Raw genomic sequence first — 20313 nt, forward strand, 5'->3', positions numbered from 1 at the left:
CCTACAGGCACCTGGGCAGCAGGAAGAAGGCTCAGACGGTGACATACAAATACAGGCTGTATTGGAGGATGGGGGCGGGGGGGCACAAGGGCCATCAGGGGTCACGTCAGTCCTCTTTCAGGCTCCCGAACACGGCGGCCGGCACACTCTGCTGCTCCAGCCGCACCTCTGGGGGAGGGGGGAGGACATGGTCACTCCAGGAGGAGGTCCTGCCCCGGCCACCTCCGAACCACCCTGGCGTCCAGCTGGTCCCTTACCGTTGGGCTCCAGGTCCATCTCGTCCTCATCCTCATCCTCGCCCAGCTCAATCTCCTCGGGGTTGGCTTGCTGCGCCAGCTCAGCCAGCTCCTCCCGGGAGGCATCGCTCCTGTGGGGGGCAGGTCAGGGATAAGGGAGGGGGGTCCCACTGCTCGGCCTTCCTGGAACCTCCCCTCTTGAAGTGCCGCCTCACTCCCTCTCCTAGGCTCCTGCTGTGCCCCCTTACCTCACAAACAGGATCTTGCTCTGGGCCCGTGAGGGCTGATCCCGCTCAGCTTCAGCTGCCAGCTGCTCTGCCCGTTGTTCCAGAAGCTTCATGTCATCCATGCCACTCTGCCCGGGGGCCAGGTCCGACACTGGGGTGGGGAATGTGGGAGTCAGACACCATAAGTGGATCCTGCCCTCCCTACAGCCCCTGGGTCCACCTTGCTCTGAGTACCCCAACCTGTGTGAGGACCCAGCCCTCAAGGAGTTCCCAGTCTCCAGTAGGGGAGGCAGAGGTGGACCCCAATGCTCCCAGACCGGAAGGTCAGGCTGGGCAGAGGGCAGAGGCCAGGCCTACCGTTAAGGCTGGGCCGGGGTGAGGGGTAGCCTGCAGCTGCTCACCGGTGCCCGTGGCGCTGCCTGACACCTTGAGCATCTGGGAGGCCATGAAATTGACCTGAGTGTTGTACGTGGCCTGCACGCTGCGGCGGATCCGCAGCATCTCCCGGATGGTGTCCTCGTTGCCGTGCCGGACCTCGAAGTCCTTCCACGTTTGCCAGAAAGCGCCAGTGGTCTGTGGAGTGTGAGGGAGCCTGTGTATGAGCTGGCTGGCCTGTGTAGCCTCCCACTGCCCACTCACCAGGTGCTTCCCCTACCCTGGGGTCGCAGATCTGGGAGCAGAAGCTGTAGATGGCACGTGCACGGTCAATCTCGCCAAGCCTGCACTCCATGTCCGCGAACCGCAAGCACATCTCCCGGGCGTGTTCGTCTGACAGCACCTGCGTGGTGGCGGGGTAGAGGAGGTGGGCGTCAGTGGGGCCCCCACACTCAGGGACTCCAGTACGCCCCGTCTGAGTTCCCTTGCACAGGCACGCTCCGATCCTCTATCCACCCCCATCGCCCCCACGGGGCACCTCGATGGCCTTCTGGTAGATGCCGCGGGTGTGGGTAACTCCGTAGATCTCGGCTGCACGCTTGATGTAGATGTTGAACATGTCATACTGCTGCGCGGGCTCCACGGCCCTGGTGGCACGCTCATACACGGCCATGGCGTGCCGGGCCAAGCCCCACTCCTCCTCCAGCTGTGCGTACAGCAGGTACAATGCTGTGACGGGAGGAGAGCGGGTCAGAGGCTGGTGCCTGGCCCCGAACGTCCTTCCCCTCACCCGCCCTGCCCGTCTTACTCTTCGCATATTTGGGAGGGCAGCCGTCCAGCGCCTGTTCAAAGAGGTCCCGTGCTCGCTCCAGCTTGCGGCCCCCATAGCGGGCGATGAATTTGGTCAGGTAGGTGCTCCAGATGTCAGACACATTGGGCCACTTGAACAATGAGATGCCACGCTCATACGCCTGCCCCGAAAGAGGGAGTTGTGTGTGGAGATGCACAGCGAGAACACCTGGTGCTCAGAGTGCCAGGAGCTTGCCCACTTCTCCCCTGAGCTGACCAAGGTGGCCTCTTCCCTACTCACCCTTCCCTATAATCACAGCACAGTCAAAAGCTTCTATATGCCTCCCTTAGGCTCCCGGTGACAGGGTAGGACTAGGACTTACCAACACCAGGAGGTGATGTTATGGGCAAAGAGGTGGGAGTCGGGAGTTGGGGAGGGGTGGAGGAGAGGGGACCCTCAGCTCTGCAGATACTGGAGCCCACAGCCCTGTGAGGAGGCTCACATGCCCAGGCCAAGAGGCACGGCCTGCATTACTCAGGCAGGGGGTGGCACATGTGTATGCTGCGAACAACCTCGCCATCTGTATCCGTATCACACATCACCAAAGCTGCCCAAGCAGCGAGGGCCTCACGACATGTGCATGTGCAACAGACCTGCAACCCACAGCCTGAGTGGCAGAGCAGGGGCCTGCACACACCCACACCAGCCCTCCCTCCCCCATACACACAGAAGCTGGACTCAGGCTTCTACACCATTGAAACCATAACCTCAGGACCTCAGAATGGAACTGTACGTAGAGATGAGGTCTTTAAAAAGGAAATGAAGGTGGAGGCCCTGGGTGGTTCAGTCTGTTAAGCATCTGCCTTTGGCTCAGCGGTCATGATCCCAGGGTCCTGGGACGGAGCCCCCTTTGGGCTCTCTGCTCAGCAGGGAACCTACTTCTCCCTCTGCCTGGCCTGCCTATGTGCACTTTCTCAAATAAATAAACTCCTCTATAAAAAATAGAATAAAAAGGAAATGAAAGTGAGCTCATTACAATGGACCCTAATCCAATGACTGGAGTCATTATGAGGAGAGTAACACATACACACACACGCGCGCGCGCGCAGGGATGACGGTGGGAAGACAAGGGGACAAGACGGCCGTCAGCACACCAAGGAGAGGTTCCTCAGGAAAAACCAGCCCCGCCAACCCCATGATCTACTTCCAATCTCCAGGACTAAGACGTGTCTACGTTGTTGAGGCTCCCTGATCTGTGACACTTCTTCAGGGTACCCAGAGCACACTAACACAGCGACTGCGGCACTAAACACAAGACTCTGCTGTCTGGGATCTCAGGATCAGCCCCCCTCACCTTGAAGCTCTCCTCAAAGTACTTATGCTCCTCCAGGAACATGGCATAGTTGATGACGATCTGGGGTGTGGCGATGCGTAGGTCCAGGATGCGGTCGTATACAGCCTTGGTGGACTGTGGGGCAGGGGTGGGTCGGAGTATGTCCTGGGCAGAGTCTGCAGCCCCATCCTACCCCCTGCCATAGGCCCTTGGCCATGCAGCTCACCTGGAAGGTGCCTAGGCTCTCCTCCAGGTCGGCAAGCATTGACCACACCTTCAGTGACTTGTACACACGGTTTTGCACAGGCTCCGAGCCATCGAAGTACTCGGCTCGTCGGGCGGGCAGTGCAGTGGCCTTCTGTGGGGAGTCGGCAGCGGAGGGAGAGGCTCAGGGACTTCCCAGGCCTGGCCAGCCACACAGCACAGCGCACACACACCCCCACCCTGCCCCAAACCCGGGCTGTGTTTACCCGCAGCAACCGCAAGGCCTGATCGTAGTTTTCGTGCCGGAGCTCCAGCTCGCCACACTCACACCACACGCTGGCCAGGTCATCCACCTGTTTGAAGCTCACCTTGGTGGCCTTCTCCAGGATGATGCGGGCCTACCGAGTGGAGAGAGGGCAGGCTAAGACCCTGCCTGCCTGCCCCTCCTCTGGCCAAGGACGCATCTGTGCTCTCAAACACACACACACACACGCACACACAAATGCACAAATGGCACAGCACTCACATCGTCCAGCTGCCCATTGTCTTCATAAAACTTGGCAAATGCAACCCACAGTGTGTGGGGCTTGCCTGTAGCCTTGAAAGGGTCCACCGTCTGCACAGCCTCCGTGTATGTGTTGATGATCTGAGTGGGAGGAACGGAGTCAGGCTGGGCAACCGGGGCCCTGGCAGATGGGGGGGAGGGGTTTGCACGGCTGAAGGGGTGGGGCCATCACACACCTCCCGGGGGCGCCCCTGGTGCAGGGCCACACGCTTGTGCCACTCGTGTACATGGTGCGGGTTCTGGCGCAGCAAGACGCTGTTGAGGAGCAGGGGCCGCCGGCCAATGAGCTGCTCGAAGCGGGCCAGGCGCAGCTCCAGGTCCACATCATCTGGGCTCCAAGAGGGGGGCCGGGGAGCAGAAGTAAGGGCCTTGGCACACAGCCACCTCTGCCCCTCCGCCCTCTCCAACCCCCACTGAGTGCTCTGGCCTTTGCAGAATCACCCCACTGGACACCCGAGGCCACAGGTGTACCCCCAGTCCTAGTTACTCACTGAGGTTCCACCGGCACTGGCCACTCGGCCGGCCTTCCTCCCTGCTGGCCCCCAAGTGACCTGGAGACATGCCTCTCCCCTGCCCCAGCCACTCAGGACCCTCTGTACCCTGCCAGCCTGCCTAGTCGTCTCTCCTCACCAGCCCAGGACTGCCCTGGCAGCTCACCTTCCTCCTCACGCCCCAGTTCTGAGGCTGTCTCCATCTTGGCTGCAATCATGCTCTCCTCAAACTGGGCATAGCTGTCGAACACCTGGGTGAAGTCCCGCACGGTCATCACGGTCCGGATGGCCTCCTCATACACATCTCGAGCCTGTGGGCACAGAAAGAGTGAAAGAAATGTGCTGGCAGGAGGAGGCACACGTGCCCACCCGCCGAAACACAGGGAACCTAACAGCACCGCCCCGGCAGCAGTCCAGACCCGGGGTCACCCAGCTCCATCAGGCTCTGAGCAGTGACACTCAGCAGAGCCATGACTGGAGCCGTTCCCTGCCCCGGCCCCGCTGCAGTGATCTGGGACCCCAGCTCCTCCCCAGTAAACTGACAGTGACAGTCCCTTGCAGAGAGTGAATGAGGCTCAAGGGAAATGCAAGGTGCCTGACACCCAGTTAAGACTCATGAGGTGACCAACCCTAAGCCCCTACAGGTGCACACTGCAGGGACCCTAACCTCAGCTCAGCCATGGAGGACTCCACAGGTGCTGTGGAGCACCCCTCCTGCCTGCCAGACGCCACTTTTGAAGCTCATATTCTCCTAGTCACTCCCCACCTAAGCCTGGGCCCCATCTTTCCACCCATCCCTGGCTGGTCATGCCCCACTGCTCCCCATCTGGCCACTGGCTCTAGCAGTCTCCTGGCTGGTCTCCGGCCACCAGCCTCAGCCTGTGGTGGCTCCAGGGTACAAAATGCATAGCTGGTCCTGCCTCTGTCCCGTCACACTTGGCTGGCAGATCCCCTCAGCAGGCACAGCCAGCCCCTCCTTGGCCTTCACCAGCCCCCTCTCTACTCCAGCTCTATTCCCTTCTGCTCCCACTTCCCCCAGGCTCCAGCAGCCCCAGCCAGCCCCTCTGGGGACCTCTTGGAGCCCGAGGCACTCCTCGACCCCTGGGCTTGCCATTACATTGCCCGATGACCAGCAAGCTAACACAGACACTGACAGTAACACTAACAATTCAGGAGTGGCCCTCGTGTCAAGCACCTGCATGGCATCACATTCCTCTAAGGTGAGGGGAACTGTTACTCTCATTTTGCAAGTGAGGACACCCAGGCTTAGCGGATCCAAGGCCACACAGCCAGGAAGAACTCCGGTCTGGCCAACCTGAGGTGGGCATGCTTGCCAGGAGGGATGGACCACGTCTCCTCACCTTCAGGAAGGCAGGCAGATGTGTGCAGGGCATGCACCTGTGTGCACCAACAGCACATCTGCATGTGTTGTCTGCTCCCACACTTGTCCACACGTGCCCCCGGAATGCCCTGCACTGGAGGGACCGCCCCCCAACCCTCATCGGCTCCCGTGCCTGCACACCTTCTCGAAGTGGCCACTGCGGATGTAGTAGTCAGCCAGCGAGCACCAGAGCTTGCCTAGCTGGTCAGTGAAGCGAGTGAGGCCTCCGCGGATGATGGCATCCACGTTGAGTGACTGCACCTTGTCTGGGTTCTGGGAGATGAGGTCACAGAGCTCGTGCCACAGCTGCAGAGCCAGGAGGACAGGTCTCAGCCTTGTGCCCCCGCGGGCAAGCCTTCCCGCCCCACCCCCACCTCCCCACAGGCCCACCTGGTAGTTGGACTTGCCGGCCTTGGACACAAAATGCTCATCATTCACCACAGTGGCCAGGCGCTGCGCAGCTTCGTCCAGCCGGTCACTGGATTTGAGGTACTCGATGTACTCCTCTGCACTCTCAGGGCTGAGCTGCGCAGTGACCAGCCCCATTAGCAGTCAGGGGGGCCGGGGAGCCATACCACTACACCCCCTCCCACTCGGCAGCTCTAGGGCAGTCACTCCCGCACTGTCCTGATCAAGATCGAGCCCGGCCAACCCTGCCTTAGCCACACCTGTCCAACCTGGGTCCCACTGGTCTGGTTTCAGCCCTGCAGGTCCAGCCTAGGCCCCAGCGATCCAGTCTGGGCCCCAATGGTCCAAGCCCAGCCCTGACTGGTCTGGCTTAGACGACAATGTACATTCCAGGCCCTGCTTTTACCACAAGTCCCCCAGCCGGAGAGCACTGTGTTAAGAGTTTTAAAATGTTATGACAGTTGCTACAAGTTTAAGAAAGCTGCACATCACCTGCACCTTGTTTCCACCTGGAACTACTCCCACAGCCATTTGTCTTACATTACCTGCCCTCCTGTGGCAGCAGTTTTACTGGTTTATGTGGTCAGCTCAGGGGCACCTGTCTGTCCAGTTAGACCAAAAGCTTCATGTGGGCAGAGATGGTCTCTGTCGCATTGTCCCACTACCTGTCTCAATACTGGGCTTGCGGCAGATGCTAGTAAATTGTGTGGAGAATAAACAAATCACAGGCAAAAGCCTGTCTCAGGAAGCCTTTTCCCCACTTTCTGTCAGGTAACATCCTGCCAGGGCTAGTGTCTGTTAAGCCAGTTCTGGGGACCTCTTGACGCGAGGAAGCGGCCATTCTGCAGCCCCACCTTGCCCCCCATAAGCTTACTTTGAGAAAGCGACGGTAGCCCCGCACAGCCGTCTCAGGCAGTGGGTGTGAGCGGAGGAAGCGCAGGTACAGGGGCCAGATGCGAGAGTGCTGTGTAATGGGCAGCGCCCGGAGGGCACGGTCAAACGTACGGCGGGTGTGTGTGACGCGGCCCTGGTCCATCAGGAATTGGCAATAGTCTAGCCACAGACGTGGCATCTGGAGGTGTGGGGGAGAGGCATGCTGTGAGCTGCTGGCACCATGGCCCAGCCACAAAGACACTGGATGTCCTATGGCCAAGAATGCAGCAAGACCCAGAATCCCCCCGACCCCAGGACTTAGTAACAGCTGTACAACTGCAAATATGTAACAGCAGCAGGACTCCAATCCCCCAACTTCGTCCATTTCCACGGGGGGGGGGGGGCACCTCCCACTCACCCCCAGCCTCTGCCCTCCCCACCTTATGCATGAACACAAAGGCCCTCTCGTGGCAGTTGTTGACATCTTCATAGGCGGGGTCAGTCACACAGCGATGCTTCACCTGTGCCCGGCGTGCCTTTAGGTACCGGTACCAGAGTTTGTAGCTGGGGAATGCAGGAGGGGGCAGACAAAGACTGGTCAGCTTTACAGCCCCCTAGAATGCTTTGCCCTGCCCCACAAAGCAACTGTTGGGAGAAGGGGCCTGGGGAAGGATGATAAGTCTCAGCATTGGGCAGGGGAGGGCTGGGACATCAGGGAAAGTGTGCTGACCCGTCAGGGGACAGATGCTTAGTGCCAGAACAACAGCAATCACCTGGGACCTCCTGGCCAGTTCTGTTAGAACAGAATTAGCCGGGGTGGGGTAGCTGGAATGGTTCCCACCTGCAGGGCAGCAGCTTTAGTGCCCGCTCATACAGCTGATTGAGCCTGGGCTTCGGGGCACCTTGCTTGAACTCAATGTAGCGAAGCCAGCACTTGACGGAGAACTGGTTCCGCATGATTTCCTCCTCATAGGGGAGGTCCTCTTCTTCCTGCAGGAGCCAGGGAATGAGGAGAAGAGAGACCTGCCCTCAGAGCATAGTCCCAGATCCAGGTCCCACTCTTCATCAGAGCCAGGTCAAGAGACACCAAGATACTAGGACTCAGGCTTGGATTTTACTCCTTAGAATTCTACTGCTCACGATCTGACCCAGATCATCAGATTCCTCAATCAAGGTTCTAGGCCAGACTTGAGATTGTCACCCAGACACCAAATCAAGCCATCCAGTCTCTAGTCCAAATCACCAGATTCCTTCGACTCCCTGGTCCAATGCCAGGCCTTGCTGGGACCTGGACCCCAAGCTGTAACTCCGCACAACATGCCTCTTCCTGAACACCAGGCCTTTGGCATCTTAGGCTCCCGCTAGCCAGAGCGTAGTTCAACTCTGCCCCAGAACTTGACAAATGAGTAAAGAAACCTCATTTGAAATGCAGTCAGGTAGCCCCAAAGGGGTAACACTCATGCTCTATCATCTGTCAACTGCAGACCCCAAAGGACGACAGGTACTTTGCATCCCCAACAGAAAGCAGCTTACTTTTCTACCCCAGCAGGAAGATTATCTCCTCGCCTGCCAACAGCCAAGCCAATGAGAAACTGCCTGAACTATCACCTTCTTCTCATAGACTTTCCTTCAAAGGAGCCCCTGCTAGCTCACTCCTTTTTCTGTCAAGTGACATTCCTCTCCTTCGTTCTCCAGACTTGCCTCTGGTTTTACCAAAGCTTGCATATCCCGATTTAAAATTCCTCTGCTGCTCCTGAATAAGCCCGCTTTGCTAGTAAAATTACTAGCAGTTTTATTTTCAGGGTCAACAGAAGCTAAACCTTTACCTCAGGAAAGGCATGGACCAACACCAAGCCTCACCAATACTAAACACCAAAAACCTGGTGAATAGGCCAGACTTCAACAGGCATACTTCACGGATACCGCAGGATCAGTTCCAGACCACCACAATAAAATATCACAATACAACAAGTTAAATGATTTTTTTCCTTTCCTAGCACATGTAAAAGTTACGTTCACACTATACTGTAGTCTATTAAGTGTGCAGTGGCATCATATCTAAAAAACTGACGTACCTCGATGAAAAAAATACTTTATTGCTAAAAAATGCTAACCACCACCTGAGCCTTCAATGCATTGTAATCTTTTTGCTGGTGAAGGATCTAGCCTCCATGGTGATGGCTGCTGACTGATCGGAATAGTGGCTGCTCGAAGATGGGGTGGATGGAGCAATTTAAAAAAAAAAAAAAAAGACAAAATGAAGTTTGCCACGTCAATGGAATCTTCCCTTCATGAATGACTTCTCTGAAGTCATGTGGTTTGGTTTGATAGCATTTTACCCACAGTAGGACTTCTTTCCAAACTGGAATCAATCCTCTCAAACCCTGCTGCTGCTTACTCAAATAAATTTATGTAATATTCTAAAAGCTTTGTTTCATTTCAATAATCTTCACAGCATCTTCACTGGTAGATTCCATCTCAAGAAACTCCTTTCTTTCCTCATCCATAAGAAGCAACTCCTCCTCCATTCCAATTTTATCATGAGATTATAGCAATACAGTCCCATCTTCAGGCTCTAGTTCTTTTAAAAAAAATTTAAAGATTTTTATTTACTTGAGAGAGAGAGAGAGAGAGAGAGAGAGAGAGAGAGAGAGAGAAGCAGGCTCTCTGCTGAGCAGGGAGCCTGAAGTGGGGCTCAATCCCAAGACCCTGGGATCATGACCTGAGCTGAAAGCAGACGCTTAACCGACTGAGTAGGTTACACTTCTAATTCTGATGCTCTTGCTGTCTTCACCACATCTGTGGTTACTTCCTCCAATGAACTCTGGAACCCCTCGATGTCAGCCATGAGGGCTGGGATCAATTTCTTGCAAAACCATGTTGATATTTTTACCTCTTCTCAGGAATCAGAATGTTCTTAATGGTATCTTAAATGGTGACTCCTTCCCAGGAGATTTTCAATTTGCTTTTCCCAGATCAGAGTAATCGCTACCTATGGCTGGCTGCTATAACCTTATAAAATGTATTTATTAAATAATAAGACTTGAAAACTGAAATTACTCTTTGGCCTGTGGACTGCAGAATGGATGTTATGTCAGAAGACATGAAAACAACATTAATCTCATTGTACATCTCTGCCAGAGCTTGCTGGTGACCAAGTGCATTGTCAACAAACAGTCATATTTTGAAAGGAACTTTTTTTCCTGAGCAGGTCTCAACACTGGACTCAAAATATCTAGTAAACAGTGTTGTAAACAGATGGGCCATCCTCCAAGCTTTGTTGTTCCACTTATACAGCACAAAGTAGATTTGGTGTAATTCTTAAGGGCCCTAGGATTTTTAGAATGGTAAATGAGCACTGGCTTCAACCTAAAGTCACCAGCTGCATTCGCCTCTGACAATACAGTCAGCCTGTCCTTTGAAGTGCTGAAGTGAGGCACTCACTTCTCCCTGGCTATGAACATCCTAGATGGTATCTTCTTCCAAGAGAAGGCTTTTCCATTTATATTAAAAGTCTGTTTGGGGCGCCTGGGTGGCTGGGTCGGTTAGGCGTTTGATTCTTGATCTCAAGGTTGTGAGAAATAATTTTTAAAAAATGTTTTTAAAGTCTGTTTTGTGTAATCACCTTCATTAATTATTTTTTTAAAAGATTTTATTTATTTATTCATGAGAGGCACAGAGAGAGAGGCAGAGACACAGGCAGAGGGAGAAGCAGGCTCCATGCAGGGAGCCTGATGTGGAACTCGATCCTGGGTCTCCAGATCATGCCCTGGGCTGAAGGCGGCGCTAAACCGCTGAGCCACCCAGGCTGCCCTGCATTAATTATCTTAACTAAATCTTCAATCAGCTTGCTACAGATTCTACATCAGCACTTGCAGTTGCACTTTATGCTTTTGTTATAAAGGTGGCTTCTCTCCTTAAACCTCATGAATCAGCCTTTGTTCGCTTCAGACTCATCTCCTGCAGCTTCCTCACCTCTCTCAGCCTTTGTAGAACCACGAGTTACTGACTTGCTCTGAGTTAGACTCTGGCTTACAGGGATGTTGTGGCTGGTTTGATCTCCTACCCAGACCACTAAAACTTTCTCTTATAACAGTAATAAGGCTGTTTGTTTAGCTTTTTTATCATTCATATCTTCACTGAAGTCGCATTTCTAATTTTCTTCAAGAAGGCAACACGCCTTCATTAAGCTTAATCATTTCTAGCTTGTGATTTATTTATTTATTTATTTATTTATTTAGGAAAGATGACAAACCTATTTATTATTTTTTTAAATAAGTATTTTTTTTAATTTATTTATTCAGAGAGAGAGAGAGAGACTGAGAGGCAGAGACACAGGCAGAGGGAGAAACAGGCTCCATGCAGGGAGCCTGACGCGGGACTCGATCCTGGGTCTCCAGGATCAGACCCCGGGCTGCAGGCGGCGCTAAACCGCTGCGCCACTGGGGGTGCCCTATTTTTTATTTTTAAAGATTTTACTTATTTATTCACAGAGACACACAGGGAGAGAGGTAGAGACACAGGCAGAGAGAGAAGCAGGCCCCATGCAGGGAGCCCGATGTGGGACTCCATGATCCTGGGTCTCCAGGGTAACACCCTGGGCCAAAGGTGGCGCTAAACCACTGAGACACCCGCGCTGCCCTAGCTTGTGATTTAAAGTGAGACCTGTGGAACTCACTGTGGAGGGTATTATGCTGAGTGAAGTAAAAGTCAATCGGAGAAGGACAAACAGTGTATGTTCTCATTCATTTGGAGAATACGAATAATAGTGAAAGGGAATATAAGGGAAGGGAGGAGAAATGTGTGGGAAATATCAGAAAGGGAGACAGAACACAAAGACTCCTAACTCTGGGAAATGAACTAGGGGTGGTGGAAGGGGAGGAGGGCGGGGGGTGGGAGTGAATGGGCGACAGGCACTGAGGGGGACACTTGACGGGATGAGCACTGGGTGTTATTCTGTATGTTGGTAAATTGAACACCAATAAAAAATTAACTTATTAAAAAAAATTGAAAAAAAAAAATAAAGTGAGACCTGGGCAGCCCGGGTGGCTCAGCGGTTTAGCACCTCCTTCAGCCCAGGGCGTGATCCTGGAGTCCCGGGATCGAGTCCCGCGTCGGGCTCCCTGCATGGAGCCTGCTTGTTCCTCTGTGTCTCTGCCTCTCTCTCTCTCTCCCTCTCTCTCTCATGAATAAATAAATAAAATCTTAAAAAAAATAAAGTGAGAGACGTATGACTTTTCCCTTCACTTGACCACTTAGAGGCCACTGTAAGGGTACTAATTGGTCTAACTGTAATATTGTTATGTCTGGGGGAGAAGGGAGGCCCAAGGTCAGAGGTGGGCAATAACCCAGGAAGCAGTCCTGAACACAGTCCACAACATTTATTAACTTCCCCTTTTATATGGGCGTGGCTCCTGGTGCCCCCAAAGCAAAAGTAACAGAAAAGTTTGAAATACTGTGAGAATTACCAAAACGTGCCACAGAGGCATGAACTGAGCAAATGCTGTTGGAAAAAGGTGCCAACACGCTTGCTTGATGCAGGGTTGCCCAAAATCTCCAATTTGTCGAAAGAAAAGAAAAGAAAGAAAAACAAAAAGAAAAAAACCCCTGCAATATCTGTGAAACGAAATCCAAGGACATGTATGCCTGTGCTGCAGATACCAAGACACCAAGTCTCGGACTCTTCAAGATCCCACCGGCGATCGCCCGACCAGCTCCACATCCGACTCCGGAGCTCTCCTAGTCCACACACCAAGCCCTGTATCCATAAACGATAACGCTCGGTACCAGACCTAGGCTGTTACTCAAAACATTCAAAGACTTTACCACGGAAACCAGAGCCCTGGCCCTGGGTCACTAGCCTTTACTTCAGACGCAGACCTCTACGAGATTTAGCCTGACGATCCTCCCCTCTCCCCGCGAGTCCCCATTCCCGCCCGAGGCCCGGGCCTCCTGGCCCTTAACCTCGACATCAGCTCTTCACTCGGACCACCTGGACTCCGGCACCAGAACTTTGCTCCTGGCCAGCCTGGTCCGCACGTCCCGCCCTCGGGTGGACACAGTTTTGCTCCAGTCACCCCAGGCGGCCAAGCCCCGAACCCGGGAAGCATCCAAGGTCGGTGCCCCCACACTCACGAAAACTAGGTCCGGCCGCTCGGGCCGGGACAGACGCGCCATCACCACCATTTTCCGGGAACTCCAGGTACGGGCAGGAGTCGCGCTATAATGACGCCTCCCTCTGAAGGCCCGCTCCCCCCCCCCCCGGGGCCAGACTTGTTTCCTATTGGTTGAGCCCTTTCCAACCCCGCGGACCGCGTTTGTTGATTTTCGCTTAGAAGGGGGCCAGGGACCGGAAGCAGAGACGAGGCTCCCGAAGATGACGTCATCACGAAGCCCCTCTACCAATCAGCGTCAGTAGTGGAGCCCGCGAACGTCCAATGAGCTGCCGTTTTGCTGGAGGGTCGACTTTGGGCGGAAGCGGCTTTGTAGCCTAGGAGAAGCGAGATGGGGGTGAAGCTGGAGGTGTTTCGGGTCAGTGAGCTTCGGAGCTGGGCGGCGTTTGGGCTCCTCTGGGATCTGGGGAGGAGGCTCTGAGAGGGGGGACTCCAAGAGAGAGGGCCATGTCGGGGGGAGAAGGCGTCTGTGTTTGGAGAGGGATCTTCCGGGTTGGAAGCCCCAGCGGCGGGGCGCTGGGTTAGGGGAGGGCTGTTGCGAGGGAGGGCCTCGGAGAGGAGTGGTCCGGGGACGGGGGCTCCGAGAAGGAGGCTCCGGACCCTGGGGGAGATCTGGGGAAGCTCAGGGGCTCCGTGTGGTTGTGTGTTTCTGAGAGGGAGACCCCTACGTTTAGGGGAATAGACTCCAAATAATGAGGCCTCCTGGGCTTGGGGGTGCTCCAGGGATCTGACGAGCGGGTGGGGAATGAGGTTTCACGAGGAGGCTTTTGATTTTAGTACGAGGATTTGTACCCTGAGTCAGGGAGTGTGTGTGTGTGCGTGAGTGTGCGCGTGTGTGTTTGAGAGGGAGTTTCCCAGATTTGGGGGAGACTTGAGGTCTCTTGAATTATTATTATTACCGGGTTGGTGGGAGTTGTGCGGTTCTTGGGGGGCCCTGAAGAGGCACTCCTGGCACTGCGGGAGGATGGTCCTCCAGGCTCTGAGCAACATACGCGTATCGTGGAAGGGGTTTTAATCCCTGGCTCTGCCCATTTATCCCCCGCCCCTTCTAGATGACACTCTACCTCACCTTCCCTGTCGCTATGTTCTGGATTGCCAATCAGGCCGAGTGGTTTGAGGACTATGTCATACAGCGCAAGGTGGGCACAGGGAGAGTATTCATGGGTTCTTTCCAGGGGGTGGGGGAGAGATTGGAGCACCCAGCTGCTGGGGACCAATGTCCCCTTTCCACCAGCCAGCCCTGCCTTACGGGGAAGGGGGTGTGTCTGGAGGCTCCTGGCTCATGCTTCCAGCCGTTATTTTGTTCCCACAGAGGGAGCTGTGGCCACCTGAGAAGGAGGACCAAGTAAGTATCATACTCTTCTTCCCCCTAAAGGGATGGAAGTGCCTGGATCCCCGTGGCCATGATGAGTTTGAATGAAAATTTTGCTCTCAGTCGTGAGGAGAGAACCGAGAGCAGAGGGGCATATGGTTTCCCTATTGCCCTCTTCCTGAAACTTGAAGCTGGCCCCACTCGGGCCCTCGCTGAATTGGCACGGGGTCTCCAGTGTAGGCGCTGAACTCTGAAGCTGTGTCCTGGGGGAATAAGGGACAGGGTGGTGGGAAGGGGGTCCGGGCCCCTGAGGTGTGTGACCTCCTCCCTTCCTGTTCCACCCTCCTTCTACACCCCCAGCGCCGGGAGCTAGAAGAATTCAAAGAGAGGATACGGAAGCAGCGGGAGGAGAAGCTCCTTCGCGCTGCCCAGCAGAGCTCCTGAGTCCTAGCCCCTTCACCCAGGAAATAACATACACACAGTTTCTTATTTCTTGTGGAAGTGTTTTATTGTCTGCTTTCAGGGGCCAAGGAGGGCCCAGGATGGTTCAGGCCCTCAGGGGGCTTGTGTCTGGGGTTGGGGGCTGCTGTTCCGACGGAAGCTGAGAGCAGTCGGGTCTTGAGGGGTGAGGAGGGGTTGTGGGCTGAGCGTCCCAGCTCGTTTCTGGACTCCGTCCTGTGGATGAAGAGGGGTCAGCCAGAGGGAGGGACCAAGGGCAGTGCCAGCTGGAGGTGACCCAAACATTGGGGGAGGGTGCAGGTGTCCCACCTCCTGCCGTTTGCCTCCCTCCTACCATCCCCCAGCTTCTGTGTACCATAGTTATTCAACATTTAGGGTGGTATTTGGGGCCTTGATCAGAATCCAGGCTACGCATGCATATGTGTGTCATACACACACGAGTGCATGGATGCGTGTGTCCTGTGTATAAACTAATGTGCCCTCTTCCTTGGAAGTGTCTTCCTTCATTGTCTTCCCTGAAACCCTGAGACAGGGAGGCAAGAGCCATGACTTCCAGCAGCGGCTCTGACATTGACATGCCCCCAGCCTGACCTTGAGCCCCTCTCAGCCCTGCCTAAGAAAGGGTGGGCGTTGGTCCTACAACCCAAAGCTGGGTATTGGATGGGCCAGGATCCTGTGACTGGCAGGGACCCAGGGTTGCACTCTTACCAGGCACTCATCCGTAGGGGGCAAGTCATGGATAGATGGGATAGTGAGGCCCCATTTACTCCTGGCCGGGGGTGGGAGGCAGAGTCAGAGGGCTCAGCCCCACAGGTCTCTGCTCAGCCCCAGCAGAATGTCACCTACCTTGGGGCCTATGGGCTGGAAGCCAGGCAGGGTGCTGACTGTCACACGCTGGTCATCCATACGGCGGCCCTGGGTACTGGCCAGCATGTCCATGAGGCTGTCCATCTCGGGTGCAGGGCCACTCTCTGCTTTAAGCAGAGGCATGTGGGGATGAATATATACACAGACTCCAGGGGACACAGCCCAAGCTGGAGCCCCCAACTCGCTCCTTCGCCCCCACTCAAGTTCTCTAGGAGGCACTCCCTGTCTCTTTACCTCCCATCCCTTGCCCAGTGTTCCCATTTGCAGCTCTGTTTCAGACTTGCCCCCCAGCCCCCCAGATGGCCACTCTCCCTGGATCCCCATGCCCTGCCCCGTTCATGCCCCCAGATATCACACCGATCCCACATACCCCCCTGCCCGCTCTCACGGCTCTCGGAGGTCGGACCGGGCCCCGCCTGCAGTGAGCACCGCTGCTCCTCCATCCGGTCACCCTGCACGTGGCTCAGCAGGTTGAAGAAGCCCTCCTGGTCTGGAGAGCCAGCCTGAGAGACAGACACACTCAGTCCAGCTGGCCTCTCAGCTGGGGAACCCCTCCCCTCCCCTCCGCGGCTCTCACCATAGTCTCCGTCAATGTGCTGCTCTGCAGAGCTGCTCAGAATGAGACCTGAGCTTCTTTCCCAATCCCGGCCCCTGCCCCAGGGGCCGGGGCAGCAGGGCCACTTCACGTGGTGCTGCCTCAAGGGAGAGGCTGCTGGTGCCAGCATCCTGATGTTCTAAATTGGGGCCCTGGCTGCAGGGTGGCCTGGGGGCTGTGACATGAGCCAGGGAAACATACCAGGGGCCACCCCCAAATCCCAGCATCCCCCACCTGACAGGGGTCAGCACTGAGAGCCCTGACCTCTGCCCCGGGGCTGGGTTAGGCGCTTGGACCCTCATGCCCACCAGCACTTCCTTGGGCGGCAACTGGGTCAGGGGTCCCAGGAGACTTGCTTGCTAATTAGGTGCCCTACAAACTAATTAGTCTTGTCATTCACAGGCCCTTGAGTTGGGGATGTGTGGGGTGGGATCTGCTTACCTTAATGCAGGGGGCTGAGCTCCCATCCACCTTCTCTTCCTGGTCCATCATTGTCCCCGCTCCCCTCCCCTGGGTCCCGTCCACTTCTCTGCTGGCCTCTGTCCCTGCCCTGTGCCAGAGAAGGCTTTTTAAAAGACTGGGTTGTGTGTGTGTGTGGGGGGAGTGGATACCCAGCCCCAAATCCCCAGCTCACGCCCCATCTGCTCCCACCCACGCTTAAGCCCCATAAAGATGATCCAGATAATTGTTTTTGTAGCAGGATGCCGGTGCTGCTGCAGGGGTAGGACACCGGGTGACCTGGGTTTGGACCTTGCCCAGCAGGACTCACTGGGCCCCAAGAACTCTCAGGTGGGGCTCAACAGCAGGCCAGAGCTGCATCCCCACAATGGGGAACAGGGGCTGGCTGGTCCCACCGGGAGAGGACAGGCCATTGGACAGCTCGGGTGGGATCTGTAGCCCACCAGTGGGAGGCTGCAGGATGACCTCACCCTGCTAGAGAGGCAGTTGCCATCTGCAGGTAGTAGGGGAAGAAGCTGGACCTGAGGGCCACTGAGGCACCACCAGGCCAACTAGCTCCATCTCTGTCTCCTGACCTCCCCTCCTACTCACCGTCCCTGGGTCTGGTTGCTTGCCATGGGCCCTAACATAAGAAGATCTTGGATTTCCCTTTTTCTTTTCTTTCTTTTTTTTTTTTTTTTTTTAAGATTTTATTTAGTTCAGAGAATGAGCAGTAGGGGCAGGGGGAGACAGAGGGAGAAACGGACTGTGGTGAGCAGGGAGTCCACTCAGGAGCTCTATCCCAGGACTGCAGGATCATGACCTGAACCAAGTGCAGACACTTAACCAACTGAGCCACCCAGGCGCCGCGAGAAGGTCTGGGATTTCCTGTCCTGCCACCAGTGCCATGTTGAGCTTTCTCCTGAGATCTGTCATCTGAGTGCATGGGTATGGGAGGCAAGGAGGAAAGTCCCTGGCCCTGCCCCCTTCCCCTCCCCCAAGCAGCTATGCCCTTCTTTCAGTGCCTTGGGAGAGGGTGCCACCAGGAGGATCCCACTTGTACCCCATCCCCTACCCAAGATGCCTTCCTGGAAACCAGTTAAAACCTCAGAATAAATGGACTGCACTATCGCCACACCTGCATAAGTGCAAAGCTTGGTCCTTCTCCCCAGGCAAGCGTCCCCCCCACCCAGGGCCCCCAGCCACACCCTGCCCACGCCCCCAAGTTCTTGATGCCAGTGAGATGCCCTGCTCTTCCACAGGTGTACTAATTTCCTGGAGCTGCCGTAGCAAAGTCACAAACTGGCTTAGAGCAGCAGACACCGTCACAGTTCTGGAGGCCAGAGCCTGAAGTCAAGGTGTTGGCAGTGCCAGCTCCCGAGTCCCATGGGGGAAGGTCCTTCCTTTCCTCCCCCTGGCTCCTCCAGGTTGCAGGCAGTCCTCAGTGCTCCTTGGCTGGTCGCTGCAGTTTTTCGATCTCTGCGTCTGTCATCACGTGACATTCCTGTGTGTCCTTGTCTTCACATGGCTGTCACAAGACATGGACACCAGTCGCATTGCGTTAGAGCCCCATGCTACTGCAGCGTGACCTCTTAACTAACTGCATCTGCAATGACTCTGTTTACAAATAAGGTCACAATCTCAGGTACCAGAGCTTAGGGCTTCAACCTGTCTTGGGGGAGGGTGGGCAGGATACCATTCAGTCCATAACAGCAGAAGATCCCATCGCCCTCACAGTATGGTGGGCAGTGGCCAGCCCTCCGGACTTTCACCTCCAGGGGACAGGCGGAGAAGCTAAAGGGGGGTCTCATGGCCTCCCAGTTCCTCCCTTTGCCCCTGCAGTCCATCCTTCCCCTCCTTCCCCTGCTCAGAACTCTCCCTTGGCCCCCACTGCCCTCAGGAGACAACTCAACCACTGTGGAGTATAATGGGATGTTCTAAAATTGGAGATGGAAGCACACCTCTCGACATGCTAAAAGGCATTGAATTGCACAGTGAGTGAACTGTATGGTACGTGAAGTATATCTCAATAAAGCTATAAAAGAAAAAAAAAACAAGAAAGGAAAAGGAGGGAGGAAAAAAATGGAAGAAACCCTCCAAATCCTACCTAGAGTAGCCAGCTATCCTCGTTTGCCCAAGACTGTCTCAGTTTTAGCACTGGATGCCCTGTGTCCTGGGAACCTCTCAATCCCCGGCAAATTAGACTGAGTCAGTCCTACCCTGTTCCACAGAGGTCTGGCCTCTGCAGCCCCTCCAAGCTCCCCTCACTCCCTGCGCTCCTCCAGCCACAACTCTTGCTTCTCTCTGCCTGGATCGCTGCGTGGCTGCTTTTTGATGTCGTTCAGGTTAAATCTAAAGTCCACCCTATCAGGGTCCCCCTGTGGGATCACACACAATAGATCCCTCGCAACGTGGCACATGCTATCACATCACTGGTTATTTCCTCTAGAGCAGAATCGATCATTTTCTCTCTCCCTTCCATTTAACTGCCCACCACCCCAGCCCCACCTCCGGAGCAACCGTAGCCCCTCCTGCCCACTTACCTGTCCATCAGCCCCTCTGTCCATCCATCCGGACAGGTACTCATCGTGGAGCATCCGAGCATGCGCATCTTGGCCTCCTGCTGCAAGATGGCAAACCTAGTCTTACTCGCTCTTGCCTGTCCCAGGTAAGTGGCAACGGGCCAGGCACCAGACCCACTCTTAATAAAGATGGCCAAATGAAGGAACCAGTTCCGGACTCCGCATTCACACCTGTGCATCACCCTTGAAATATGGGACCTCTTTTGAATGGGCCGTGCCCTCCTTGTGACAACGCCAGCGCACAGCAGGAGCGGGCCATGAAATTTCAAGTCAAACGTGAATCGAGCGTGTATGTAAGTGTGCGAGGGGTTGAGCACGCCGCTAAGCCCACGGATTCACCAGAAGACGAACGCGATTATCAGCCCGGGAGGGGTGTGTGCACCTGGTGAGGGCAAGGCTTTGACAAGCGGCCCTCCAGGGACGGAGACCCGGCTCAGATCCCAGCGGGCCTATTCACCCCGTGGCCCCAGACAAGGCTCCTGCCGAGCCGCGGTTTCGTCGTCTACACCGCACTCCCCGCCAGGGGTCCTGAGCGCGTCGGGTGAGAATCTGACACAGGTCCTTGACACACAGCAGGTGCCGGCTTAGCTTCGACGAACCTCCTTCCAGGTCTCCTCGTGGGTTGATCGAACGTTGTCCACCTGCTGCTACCCTCTGGGGAACAGAAGGTCAGTGGGTCACGGGTTAAGGCCCCGCGGCCCCGGATAGGCCCACAGCGTCGGTCAGCCACCGAGAAACTTCTGGCAGGGTGGCTGGTGGCTGCCTCCCCGCGACCCCGCGACGCCGCTGCACGCAAGCAGGCGAGGGGAGTCCGAGCGCGCGGCCGCCCGTGCCGTCGGGGCGCCCCTCTGGCGCCGCCGCCGCACCCCCGCGTGGACACGTCCGCGCGCCCGCGCCGCCAGGTGCAGCCCCGCCTTTCCGGGGCCCGCGGGGGCGGGGCCAGCGCGGGGCGGGGCCAGCGCGGGGGCGGGGCCCACGTGGCGGACGCGCGGGCCACGCCCCCA

At 55.8% G+C, this 20313-nt stretch overlaps 3 protein-coding genes across 7 annotated transcripts; 1 reads left to right on the plus strand and 2 right to left on the minus strand.

Moving 5' to 3' along the window:
• Positions 1–38: 38 nt before the first annotated feature.
• XAB2 (XPA binding protein 2) lies at positions 39–13107 on the minus strand. The gene is made up of 19 exons (XM_055344828.1): positions 13019–13107; positions 7725–7873; positions 7324–7447; positions 6885–7082; positions 5993–6127; positions 5744–5908; positions 4388–4532; positions 3907–4058; positions 3692–3811; positions 3432–3563; positions 3188–3319; positions 2983–3096; positions 1647–1809; positions 1377–1567; positions 1119–1241; positions 865–1036; positions 485–614; positions 258–367; positions 39–168 (listed from the first exon to the last, which is right to left on the minus strand). Exons 1-19 carry the CDS (start codon positions 13067–13069, stop codon positions 107–109), a joined length of 2568 nt encoding a protein of 855 aa, XP_055200803.1. The 5' UTR covers positions 13070–13107; the 3' UTR covers positions 39–106.
• Positions 13108–13326: 219 nt separating this feature from the next.
• On the plus strand, positions 13327–14857 carry LOC129521379 (protein PET100 homolog, mitochondrial). The gene is made up of 4 exons (XM_055342731.1): positions 13327–13414; positions 14109–14195; positions 14369–14401; positions 14729–14857. The coding sequence occupies exons 1-4, from the start codon at positions 13388–13390 to the stop codon at positions 14810–14812; spliced, it is 231 nt and encodes a 76-aa protein (XP_055198706.1). The 5' UTR covers positions 13327–13387; the 3' UTR covers positions 14813–14857.
• A 55-nt stretch (positions 14858–14912) lies between these two features.
• PCP2 (Purkinje cell protein 2) lies at positions 14913–17892 on the minus strand. 5 transcript variants are annotated; one of them, XM_055342728.1, is made up of 4 exons: positions 16731–17892; positions 16083–16197; positions 15674–15798; positions 14913–15043 (listed from the first exon to the last, which is right to left on the minus strand). In XM_055342728.1, the coding sequence occupies exons 1-4, from the start codon at positions 16779–16781 to the stop codon at positions 14924–14926; spliced, it is 411 nt and encodes a 136-aa protein (XP_055198703.1). In that variant the 5' UTR covers positions 16782–17892; the 3' UTR covers positions 14913–14923. The 5 variants fall into 5 exon arrangements, with proteins under 5 accessions (XP_055198703.1, XP_055198702.1, XP_055198701.1 ...); XM_055342727.1 differs by having other exon boundaries at positions 16065–16197; XM_055342726.1 differs by having other exon boundaries at positions 15674–15801; positions 16065–16197.
• Between the last annotated feature and the right edge of the window lie 2421 nt (positions 17893–20313).

Source organism: Nyctereutes procyonoides, unplaced genomic scaffold (assembly GCF_905146905.1).
Source record: "Nyctereutes procyonoides isolate TBG_1078 unplaced genomic scaffold, NYPRO_anot_genome, whole genome shotgun sequence".
Classification (NCBI taxonomy): Eukaryota; Metazoa; Chordata; class Mammalia; order Carnivora; family Canidae; genus Nyctereutes; species Nyctereutes procyonoides.